Here is a 12,876-nt window from a genome sequence, read left to right on the forward strand (position 1 = left end):
CACTCAATCCACTGAGACACCCAGGCAGGGCCACATCTAGCAATTCTTAATTGGATGCTGGAAATTGTAAATTTTGCTTTGATGACATCTGGATTTTGTTTTGTTTAAAAAGTATAGGACATTGCCCTGGAAAGTGTGGCTAAGTTGGTTGGTCATCCCATAACTGAAAGGTTTGGGTTTGATCCCTGGTCAGGGCACATACATACCTAGGTTGCAGGTTCAACCCCTAATCCAGGTGCATACAACTCCTGGTCCAGGTCCATCTGGGCGTTTTCAGGAGGCAACCAATTGATGTTTTTCTCTCTCTCTTCCTCTCTCTCTAAAAGCAATGAAAAAATGACCTTGGGTGAGGACTTTTAAAAAAGTGTGGAAATTTTTCTGGTAGCAGGTTAAGTTGCTTTCAGTTCCTTTTGAGGCTTATTTCAAGATTTGTTATGATGGATCTAGGGATACCTTTATTTTAGGGATTGAATAGCCCCACCTCTAAGCTGTGGCTCTTTTTGGGCTCTCTACTGAGTGCCTGGATGATTAGGGAGGACTTTTACTCTGGATAATGGTGGGCCTGCATACTTTCTAGGACCGTGTGAGCTCTGTTCTCTGATCTCTACTTGCTCTACCTCATGGATTCTCATCCTGCACACCACATTATTCAGGAAAGACTCAAGGGGACACCCATGCAAATTTCTGTAGCTCTTTCTGTCTTTAATTCTGTATCTCTCTCTTCTCTTGTACTCTGCACCACAACTTCCAGTTGGTTGTCCTCCAATCTCTGCTTCCTAAGCTCAGAGACCTCTATTCTCTGTTTGGGATCCATTCCCTCCTCCAGGTCCAGAATGTGCCTCTAGACAGAAAGATGGAGTACATAGTTGAAGTATCATGTGGATAAATATATAGAATTTGGAATGCATAGAAAAATAGGAAGTAAACTATCCCACATACTCAATATTTATTTTATTTATTTAATATATTTATTGATTATGCTATTACAGCTATCCCATTTGCCCCCCTTCACTCCACTCCATCCTGCCCACTGCCTCCCTCCCACATTTCCCCCCTATAGTTCATGTCCATGGATCATACATATAAGTTCTTTGGCTTCTACATTTCCTATACTATTCTTACCTCCCCCTGTCTATTTTCTACCTACCATTTATGCTACTTATTCTCTGTACCTTTCCCCCCTGTCTCCCCTTCCCACGCCCCTGTTGATAACCCTCCATGTGATCTGCATTTCTGTGGGTTTGTTCCTGTTCTAGTTGTTTGCTTAGTTTGCTTTTGTTTTTGTTTTAGGTGTGGTTGTTAATAACTGTGAGTTTGCTGTCATTTTTACTGTTCATATTTTTTATCTTCTTTTTCTTAGATAAATCCCTTTAACATTTCATATAATAAGGGCTTGGTGATGATGAACTTCTTTAACTTGACCTTATCTGAGAAGCACTTTATCTTCCCTTCCATTCTAAATGATAGCTTTGCTGGATACAGTCATCTTGGATGTAGGTCCTTGCCTTTCATGACTTGGAATACTTCTTGCCAGCCCCTTCTTGCCTGTAAGGTCTCTTTTGAGAAATCAGCTGACAGTCTTATGGGAACTCCTTTGTAGGTAACTGTGTCCCTTTCTCTTGCTGCTGGTAAGATTCTCTCCTTATCTTTAATCTTGGGTAATGTAATGATGGTGTGCCTTGGTGTGTTCCTCCTTGGGTCCAGCTTCTTTGGGACTCTCTGAGCTTCCTGGACTTCCTGGAAGTCTACTTCCTTTGCCAGACTGGGGAAGTTCTCCTTCATTATTTGTTCAAATAAGTTTTCAGTTTTTTGTTTTTCCTCTTCTCCTTCTGGCACCCCTATAATTTGGATGTTGGAACGTTTCAAGATGTCCTGGAGGTTCCTAAGCCTCTCCTCATTTTTCCGAATTCTTGATTCTTCATTCTTTTCTGGTTGGATGTTTCTTTCTTCCTTCTGATCCACAGTGTTGATTTAAGTCCTAGTTTCCTTCCCATCACTATTGGTTCTCTGTACATTTTCCTTTGTTTCTCTTAGCATAGCCTTCATTTTTTCATCTAATTTGCGACCAAATTTAACCAATTCTGTGAGCTTCCTGATTACCAGTGTTTTGAACTATGCATCTGATAGGTTGGCTATCTCTTCATTGCTTAGTTATATTTTTTCTGGAGCTTTGATCTGTTCTTTTATTTGGGCCATTTTTTTGTCTTGGCACGCCTATTATGTAAAGGGGCAGAGCCTTAGGTGTTCACCAGGGTGGGGTAATGCTGGTCACTGCTCTGTGATGCTGTATGTGGGGGAGGGGCCAAGAGGGAGCAATGGCACTGGCTCCACTCTGCCGGATTGCAATCACTCCCTCCGCTACCCACAATCAAACTGGTTCCCTCTGGTGCTGATTCCCGAGTGGGTGGGCTTGTGCACGCTCTAGGCCCCTGTGGGTCTCTCCAATGAACTGTCCTGTGAGGCTGGGAGCTTCTCCCGCTGCCGCCTCAACCTCCATGGGTGTTTTCAATCAGAGGTTTGAGGCTTTATCTCCCCACGCTGTAGCCCTGAGTCTTGCGGTCTGTTTCACTCCCCGCCATTCCTCCTGGTTTATCTATGCATGAATGTGGGACCGAGGGGTCTTCTAGCCACCACCTTGTGGGGTCTGATAGCTGCAGCCTTGTCCACCTCTCTCTACAATCCACCACCTCGCTGGGTCCCCCAGCCTCCACCTTGCCATGAGTCCTCTCTGCCTGGCTACCTGTTTCCACCCCTCCTACCAGTCTGGATGAATGTTTCTTCTTTATCTCCTTGGTTGTCGGACTTCCATACAGTTCGATTTTCTGTCAGTTCTGGTTGTTTTTTGTTTTTAAAATGTTGTTGTCCTTCTTTTCTTTGTGTGAGTGTGTCTACCTACGCCTCCATCTTGGCTGGAAGCCACAAATGCTCTCAATATTTATTATTGAAATAAAAACAATTCTTCTGCTCTTAAGATCAATATAAATTTAATCTGGGTAATAAGTGAAGCAAACACATGGAAGAAAACTACTAAAGCAAACAACTTTTCTGGTCCCAGGAATTCCAAAAGAAAAGAAATTAGTATTTTAAGTTTTCCACAGACTCTTCATTTAACAAGATTAATTTAAGACTATTCCAGCACACTGCAGTGGGCATTAAGAACAATAGTCAACCCGTGCAATATGATGGAAAGATGACTTGCCTGGGAATAAAGAAACATGGATTCCAGTCTTTATTATAACTGTTACTATGTAATTTGGAATATGTAATAGTATGCAATACTATTGCAATTCCCTCATCTACAAATGAGGCAATGACCAGTGTTCTATCCAATCCCCAGAGCTGTTTTCAGGATCCAATGAGCTAGTGTACATGAAAGTGCTACATAAAATATGAAGGGTCAGATAGAAGGATTATCATCATTAGAGTGACCAAAATTATATCAAGGTTGGGAGTTAGATATCAATAGTTAAAGCATCTATTGTGGGTGTCCCCAGTTATGAGAAGTCAGTGAGATTACGCATCATGAACACAGCAGAGGTCACAGGGCTTGACCCTTCCACATGGAGAGCCTGGGCAGAGCAGTGGGTGAGCACCCCAGAGCCAGATTGCTGGAGACACTCTTTTGTCATGATGGGGCCCCTCAGGAACTCACCTTCAGGAATTCTCTTACTGAGTGCTATCACCTCTGCATTGTTTTATTTGCATGTTGTGGATTAACTATGGTTGAGGCTCAGCAGGACCAGGTAAGCTCATCTTTCCTGGTTAGTCCTGGATCCCCGCCCCAGGGCAACTATGGTGGCTGGGTTTCAGGTCTCACCCAATTTTTCCTCCCCCACAGAGGAGCGTGATTCCTGGGCTGCTCACCCAGTCTATTGGCTCTCTTCTTTAGGACTGTGATAGTAGAAGTGCATTATAATTAGCTGATGTCCAATTATCAGCCTAATTAAAGGTGCCTGCTGGGGAGATCAGCCCCTCTGATCCAGGTTCCTGCTGTACCTGTCACAGTTAGTTTACTCCTGGATAATCAAGGGCTGACTGTGGTCTTGTTTTCACCTTGATGTTTGGTTTTCTGTAAGTTGGCTTCCACTTGGTCACCTGGAAATTGGGAGTAGCCTGTGCTGTAGGTTGAGGCAGGGTATACTTCCCAGACCTTGCTGCTCTTCACTACTACATAAATGCTATACTATGCCGGGGAGTGAGGGAGTGTCTTCACTGCGCATGCCTGCCATCTTCAGCAAGGGAGTGGGAGAATGCCGGGATTGTTTGCACTTGCCTGCCCCAGCCAGGAGTGGGAAATGCTGCAACTGCCTGCGCAGACAGAAGCTTCCACATTCATGCTCGCCCCTCTGTGTTAGCAGGACAAGCTGAAAACAAACACAGCATCCGCCAGGGCCTCTGTCTCCAGAAAGAGTTTCAACCGTCCACCGCTCCTCCAGCAGGTGCTTTAATATTAGCAAACGAATCTCCTTCATATATACACTAGGTGCTTTTCAAATTTCTGCCTGTGTGCTGGATCCTGGGGTGAGTGAGACCTCAGCAAGTCCTTCCAAAGGAGGATCTCAGTTCCCTATTGCCCTTTGGGTCCCTTAGACATTAGTCCCATTGGTTTTCTAAGCCAGATGTTTTGGAGTCTCATCTCTCAGGTGGAGATTCCAAGCATTGAGGTGCCTGATGTAGGCCATAGACCACTTGCTCTTCTGGGAGAAGCGCCAGACTGAAGAGATCCCTCCCTATTGTGTGTCACCCCACCAGGGATGGGATTGTTTGTGGTTTGTGGTGCGAACAAGTCTCTGCCTCTCCCACTCATCATGATGCAGTTATCTTCTGTCATGAAGGAGCAAGTTCATCTAGTTTTCAGATCTTTTTCAGAGGGAACCAATCCATAAAATGTAGCTATATATTATGGATCCATGAGAGGAGCTGAGTTCAAGGTCTCCTGTGCTGCTACCTTGGACCCATCCCCAAGATTTTTTTTTTTCTTTAAATCAGGCATTGGCTTCATAGGATTCATACAGTATAAAAATAAGGTGTGACAACACCCCAGCTATCTGTGACACAGTGAGCAGAAGATGGTGTGGGTTTCTATAGAACCACCAGTCATTCTTAAAGCTCGGAACTTGTGGCCAGAAGCAGAAACAAACCATCGTTGGTGTTAATGGGGTTATTGGTGAAACAGTATGAGGCTGTTGATTGGACAAAAGCTCTGTGGCCTTTTTCCCCATTGGAGCTCCTTGAAACTGGGCATGTACAGCATTACAATGGAAATTTCTCTGAACCATCCCTTTCCACAATTTCCTAATAAATCTTCTTTACAAAGTAGTTCTTAAATATATAACTCAGTCTCATATACCACCAGGCTATTTGTTTCCACTCTCCAAAATCATCTGGTGAAAAAGCAAGCAATAAGGCAGGGGGTGGGGGGTGGGGGATGGGAGGCAGACAACAAACCTACCCATCCTGCATTGTCTTCATTCACAGCTCTTTCTGGGCCTGGTACCCACTTCTCAGCTCCCTCACTACACTCCTGACTCTTCACTCATGGTTTAAAGGACCATACCCACCAAGGCCTCCCCAGGTGGCTACATGTGGGTTCCCACCTACATTTTTATTTCTTATTTTTTAAAAGATTTTATTTATTTATTTATTTATTTATTTATTGGAGAAAGGAAGAAGGAGAGGGAGAGAAACATTGATGTGTAAGAGAAACATGGAAGGATTGCCTCTCACACATGCTCCAACCAGGGCCTGGGCCCACAACCTAGGCCTGTGTCCTGACTGGGAATTGAACCCAGGAACTTTTGCTTTGCGTGATCACACCCAGTTTACTGAGCCATGCCAGCTAGGGCACTATCTACATTTTTAAAAGCTGTCTTCCATTAATACTGAGAAGGCAGAATCAATGGGATGCTGTGGCTTTCCTGCATGGGAGACAATCACCTCATGTGACAGAGGTTGAAGTTTGTCATTGGAGTGTGTACATGATAGATAACAGGGAAAGCAAGATACGAGTCAATGAATAGAGTGCAAAGCTTTTAAAGAAGGAAAACAAAGGGATTCACATAAAAACAAAGCATACATTTCATGTTTGCCAAGAATGGAAGTGGTAGGCTTACTGAAATTCACCTAAATTACACAGATATATGGACATGTGTGTGTATCTGTGTACAGACACACATGTACACACAGATATATACATATATATATCTTGCACAAAACTTTCTCTGCATACCTTTTTTATTCCTCACCCAAGGACATTTTTAAAATTCCTTTTAGAGAGAGAGGAAGGAAAAGTGAAAAACATCGATGTGAGAGGGAATCGTCATTTGGTTGCCTCCCATAGGCTCCTGGACCTGGGATCATATGTGCTTGGACCAGGGATCAAATCCACAGCCTAGGCATGTGCCCTGTCTAGGAATCGAACCTGTAACCCTTTGGTTATGGGATGACGCTCTAACCAATCAAGTAATCAAGGAAACATAGTAATCAATTGAGCCACACCACCCAGGGCTCAATTGATTACTATGTTTTCTTGATTACTAAGTCTATATTGATTACTATGTTTTCTGGGTTCTTATTAAGCAAAAAAAAAAATCATTCTGTAGAATAATTTGAAGTTTGAACAATTGTTAAATAGAAAAATGACTCATACCTGGGTTTTGTCGATGTTGATGAGTGTGAAATTGTGGACAGGCATTGGGAAAGATTTCTTTTTAGAAAACTCCCACCAAACCCCTGAAGAATGTGTGTTAAGGACGAGGCAGCCGAGCCCTGTGTGGTAGACAGCTGCTTTCTGCACTGCAGGTGAAGACAGCCCTTAGCAAACAGAATAGCTGCTCATGGCAGTTCCCCACTCCTCTCAATACAAGACAAAGAGAGTTATCTCGAATTATTCCAACTATCACTGGGGCAAGTTCTAGCATAAGTAAAATCATGGTGAAGACATTCGAAGACCAAAACAAGGGGTTACAAATTAAAAACTAACCACCAGCACCACCAAAAAACAAACAAACTAAAAACCCTTCAGGCTTTAGCAGCCTTTTACTAAAAATTATCTTCTGGGAAGGAAATCTGCTGTTTGTATTTATGTCTTATAACTTAATGAAATGAACAAAACTTCATTTTCCACGGCTCTGAGATTTTGGCAAGCTCTCTGTAGACTTAGCTTGATTTCCTACTCTCTACCTGCTTTTCAGTAGAGAAAACCTGACCATGTTTGTTCTGGGCCTAATTTCAGTACAATAGCTTTTGTACTGTCCTCACCTTTTGTACTATCTTAGTGAGTTTCCTGGTTCACAGGAAGGGATCCTGGGTTTAGTGGAAGCTAACACAGGAAACAGCGTCCCCTAGAGGAAGATGGTGAAACAACTCTGGCAGAAAAACTGCAACGGGACAGCTTGTAAGGGGTGGCCCAAGGACCCCCTTACCTTGTGCAGCTCCTTCTTTGATGTCCCCAACCATAAAATAGGTATTCTCACCCCTGCCATCCTATTCCTCTTCTCATACTTGGAAGTGCACATAATGCTATGCAGGTCAGAGGTCCCCGACACTTTCCTCCTCAAGAACCAGTTTTGGTTAATCCAAAATTTTATGCATTTCCACAACTGGCTATTTTGAAGATCAGTGAGATATACCATAATTGAAATGGCAAAAATTGTAAAACATCAGAAAATTAAATGAAATTAACCATGAGATTTCATGTATATATTTTTTGTTGGGGGGCGGGGGAGGAGGAAACAAATTGTCACTTCGGCTTTCCAGAGCAGAGTTCCTGAGGCCTCCCAGCTCTCCTGGCCTGGGCGGGGTGACCACACCTTCCTGTGGGGTGGTCTCTGGCCCAAAAGTCTACTGGTTTGGTCACTATATCTAATATCTACTGACCAAATAAAGACTAGAATGCATTGCTGCTGCTTTTATCATCCTTCCAGGTTGTAGATAATGTTGCAGTGGAATCGCTAAGGGTAGTTCTTTAGCTTTACTCTCCATGTAACATGAAGGTTGGTTCTAGTATTTTTGCCCTTTAGAAACTTCTTTAAAATCATTACATTGATTTATCCTTTTATTAAACAATATCTGGCTATGACCACCAACTCCATGCTCAGGTATCTACCCAAGAGAAATGAAAACATATATACACTAACACTTGAATGTATATGTTCACATCAGCATGACTTGTAAGAGCCAAACACTTTAAACGATTCAAATATCCATGAAATGGTGAATAAATAAACAAAATGAGGTATTTCCACAGGATGGAATGCCCACTCGGCAGTAAAAGGAACAAAATAGTGACACATGTGACAATATGGATGAATCTAAAAGACAATGCTAAGGGAAAGAGGCCATACTGAAGAATTTATGTACTGCGTGATTCCATTTATGTGAAATATCTGTTAAAGGCAAAACTACAGAGACAGAAAGGTCAGTACTGTGACCTCAGCTGAGCTGCCAAGAGTTCTCAGACCATTGTACTAGCATGTACAGAAGTTCTAAAGTGTATCTTACACTTGTTACAAGATGAAAGTGCAAATTGTCATTATTCTTTCACATGGGGCACTTTCCTAAGGGAAAAGGCAAAGCACCCCCAGTAAGAGCATACATTTAGAAACTGGCTTCTGTGTTTGTGTGTGTGTGCACATCCCTTTATCTAGCACCCCTCTTCTCAAGCTTTGGGGTGGGGTAGAAGCAGCATCCGTCAATCACTACTCCGCAGTGAAATGCAGGCATCTGGAAAGGGAATCTAACGGCTGCTGCAGCCATGCCAAGGTGAGCAGCAGATGGGTAACCAAGGGGGTCAAGGAGCATCCCTGTAAGAAAAAACCACTGTTCTCAATGACTATACCTAGTTGATTCCACATTTACGGAGCACCCACTGTGTTCAGGATCTAGAGCTACAATAATGTATGGGAAAAGTCCCTAACCTGGAGAGTCACACACTCTTGGGTGGGAGGAGGGGAAGTGGCTGATTTAGGATAAAGAGAGCAGGAAAGAGAGAAGAAAGGAAAGAAGAAAAAAAAGAAGAAGAAAGAGACTGGAAGAAAGGAAGGGACGAAGGAAGGGAGGGAGGGAACTGGAAAGATTGAGACCCATGTTGTTATGTGGTGCAGAAATATCATGTGAAACCGTCAGCTGTGATAATATGACTGACAAAGAACAGACTGCTAGAGAAGAGGCAAAATGATAACGTGTATTGAATTGTTCCTCTCGATACTTGTGAAGGGGGTATGTATGTTGGGAAGAGAGAGAGAGAATTGAATAGTATAAACTGGTGAGCACAAACAAAAATTCCAGAAGTTTGGGCCCTTGCAGTGTTACGAGAATTGAACACTTAAAGATTCCAGACAACAGCAAATAAGATTTAAAAAGGTTTTGACCAAGGCCCATTGAGATGTCAGGTAAACAAGGTGACTCAGCCTTGAAAGAAATACACTGCAAATGTTCTACTCCCATCCAGGCCATGGCTTCAAGGCAACTACTATAAAGTTTACAGGGAAACTGGCTTGGGAGCAAAGAAGAAAATTGTAATTCCTGCTCCCCACCCCTTTTACCCTCCCAGTGTACCTGTCACTTCAGCCGGAAACTGTTCCTCTCCCATGAGCCTGCTGTTCTGTTTAGCTCTGGACCCCCACAGCCCTGGTGCAGGGCTTGGAAAAGGTACCTTGAACAACTTAATTTTCATCAAACAGGTGGTAAGGCTTCCTCTGACTCATATTTAGTTGCCATCTTATTTCCCCCCTTCCAATCCAGGTTCCTGCTCTTCCCTGCTTATGGAGATTCCAGTTGAACAGGTCATGCTGGGGTTTAGAGTGGGAAGCAGGGTCGGGGAAGGGGACCAACATCCCTGAGGAACCCTCTGGGACCCCTCCCTGCTCAGAGGCTCTGGCTCCCAGGACCTCAAGAGGGATGCTACCTGGGTCCCTCACATCCCTCACACCTGGTGAACTGCATTTCCCCGCATCAGCCACCCCCTCGAGCTGCCCATCTCCTTACCTGGAGGTGTCTCTGCCCAGGAACAAGCTGTGAGCCCTGACCCTTGGTGACACCTCAGCCCCAAACCCATCTTAGTGCCCCACCCATTTGGCAGCCCCGCTCCTTTGGCAGGTCCAGGGTCAGCTGAGAAGGCTTAGGGCTGAGGACACAGCTCTCCTGGAATAGGCATGGGCACAGATCGAGACAGCTGCCCAGAAGACACCTGCTAGGCAAGGGAGGTCTCCCCCATAGGCAGAGTGTTCATTTCTAGGAAGGAAGCAGCCAGGTTAGCTCCAGGTGGCATTTGTAAAGCTCCCTCTGTGCAGCAGGAAGGGGAAAAAATGCCTGTAGTGGCAGGAGAGTGGGCACCTACTCTTCAGGGCCAAGGGAGGAAAGGAGTTTGGAGACTGGAGGAAGTGAATGACTTCAGCGGAGGGTGACTGTGGTGGGGCGGCTGGGGGGGGTTGGGAGCCACAGGGCATGGGGTGGCGGTGGGGAACGAATGCTTTGGACATGCTGTGAAATGTCCAGATGTTCTGGTGGCAATCCCTACTTGCTTGGCAAAATCGGTTAGGAAAACGACCCAAATGCAAAGAAAAATAACCTAAATCTAAAAGCTACAGGACTAGGGGACACCTGGGGACCCAACTTTCCAACCCTTATTTCAGAGAAAAAAGGTATTTAAAAAAAAGTTAGGACTAAATTTAAGGCCTTAAGTTCAAATATATTATTCACAGTTATATTTCAAATATGAAAGAGGCAATCAGCTGATTAGGTGTGAAATGACTTTGACAAGACTTTACAGAAAAATAACTCATGTTATATCCTCCGCGTGTCAACTGAGCACGAGCGGTTGCCACACGGACCGCCCCTGCAGCAAGGCTGCTGCGGCAGTCTCACCTGAGCCTTCCCTCCCGTGGCCCCATCACCAGCAGCCGTCTGGGCACTCCTGCACTCCCCCTCCCTGTTGCCAGGCCTCAGGCACTGTGCACGGCCAAGAGAACCCTCCCTGGAAGGGCAGCTCATGTCAGGTTTGGACATATTTATTTTAATTTACTTTCACATTTACAGACTCGGGCAGCCCTTTTGAGAAAGGGAAGGGTGAGGCTGCCTGGAAGAAAAGCTGGGCTCCTGGGCACTTGGGACTTCTCACAGGGAAACAACCCCATATCTCAAGGGCTCTCAGGGTCAGAAGGCACCTCAGTGCCTGGAAGATGTATTACTGGAGGCTGCCTCAGCCCAGGATTTTATTGCTGGTGAACCTCACTATCCAACGCAAGAGTCCGGGGTGACGGCACCATCAAAAACAGGTCCAGCGATGAGCACTTGCCTGAGATGAGACCGAAATGCGTCAGCTGCACTGACTGCAATGCTGCCCTGCTGGCCTCAGCCCCAGGGGGAGGCCTGGAGGACAAAGGAAGAGAAGTCCCACTGCCCATCCAGATGGGACAAAGACAGAGAGGGACAACAATCAGGACAGGCATGCCCAAATCCACAGCAGCCTGAGCTCCAGAACCCAACCAGCTCTTCCTTTCCCCGGGCCACGTTAAGGCCCTCAAAGATGTTTGCTTTCTCAGGTGGAAAGAATACACACTCCACTCCCCTCACTTTCCAAAATTCTCTCTCTCGGGCTGAATGAGATAATCACTTGGCTGGCAGAGGCTCAGAAACATGGACTGGTAGCACGCAGGCACGCATTCTGAAAAGACAGGCTGCCAAAAAGTGCCCTGGGGTCACCCCTGAATGTCACAGGAACAAGACAGTCATGGAAAGAATGGTTTACCTCTATGATTATAGCAGCGCCAAGATGAAAGCCAGGGGTGTAATTTTATTATGCAGTTTGGGCCTGTATCCGCCCCTGCAATTTCTGCACACCATAATCTCTCAGGTCCCCTCACAGTGCTGTGTGCTATTCCGTCCAGGGGATCTCCACCATCTAGGGGATCTCCACCGTACCCGCCTCCTTGACAGCTGAGGGAAATGACTCCTAGTGCCATAGAATTTTTCCTCCTGGTCTTTAGACTGCAAATGTTTAGTTCTTTTCCCTAAAGAGAGCAAAGACCTACTGGCACTGGCAGGGGGTGGGGGACGAAGGCCCTCAGTGCACCTGATGTTCAAACTGTGCCATCACAGTCAGGGTGCAGCTTCATCGGCCGAGGCACATGTGGGCCCATCACCGACGCAGGAGTCTTCAGGAGTGTGATGGAGGAAGCATCATTTCTGTGCACAGGTCTCCATCTGCTTAGCCTCTGGTCTAACAAGTGTATCTTAATTCACAGTCCTACAAATTAGTTTAGCAAAAAATCTGGCTTCTGATACCCAAAGAGCTTAAAGTCCCCTTGGAAACGGGCATACAGGCGGCGGATGTCCCGTTTGCTGATGCCCAGAAAGTAGCGCTCCACCTTGGTTCTATTATACACGGTGATGCCCGGAGGGATGGTGGGGTATGACACCAGGTGGTCTATGCCAGCCTCTCTTAAGATGTAAGGGGCGTCATCCTCCAGGGTCTCGTGGTGACCAATCACACTGTACGTTATCTCACAGGGCGCACACAGTTCTACGTATGTCACCCAGTGAATAATGTGGTCCCCAAACTGAAGGTCCAGCCATCTGTGGTTTGGATCACCCAGGTAGCGCACAAAATCTTCAAACTGGATGCCCCGGGTCTCTGTCCGGTTCTTCCTGTATTTTCTGATGATGCCAGGAGCAATCTCATGCCTGTACCAAGGCTCAAAGCGGGGATTGTGAACAAATTTGTCCTTAAAAGCAGAAATCAGTCTTTCGAAGGGATCTCTTACAATAAAAAACTTGAAGTAGGTTTTCAAGCTAAAGAAAAAAAAAATGAAGAGAAACAACAGGTTAAGTGATACTGTTGGTGGTGCCAGTTGTGAGCGTGGCAGGAGTGGACGG

General features: G+C 45.3%; 1 protein-coding gene across 8 annotated transcripts in view; it reads right to left on the minus strand.

The window, feature by feature from the left end:
- Positions 1–303: 303 nt before the first annotated feature.
- CHST10 (carbohydrate sulfotransferase 10) overlaps positions 304–12,876 on the minus strand; it is a 41,021-nt gene continuing 28,448 nt past the window's right edge. For 6 of the 8 annotated variants that reach the window (XM_045204763.3, XM_045204762.3, XM_024571883.4 and 3 more), the window contains one exon: positions 11,267–12,792. In XM_045204763.3, the coding sequence (XP_045060698.1) occupies positions 12,255–12,792 (538 nt within the window). In that variant the 3' untranslated portion in view covers positions 11,267–12,254. Of the gene's footprint in view, positions 320–5,661; positions 8,805–11,266; positions 12,793–12,876 lie in introns of those variants that run through there. The other 2 variants (XR_008426921.2, XR_006657020.3) reach the window with 2 other exon arrangements.

Source organism: Desmodus rotundus, chromosome 5, assembly GCF_022682495.2.
Source record: "Desmodus rotundus isolate HL8 chromosome 5, HLdesRot8A.1, whole genome shotgun sequence".
Classification (NCBI taxonomy): domain Eukaryota; kingdom Metazoa; phylum Chordata; class Mammalia; order Chiroptera; family Phyllostomidae; genus Desmodus; species Desmodus rotundus.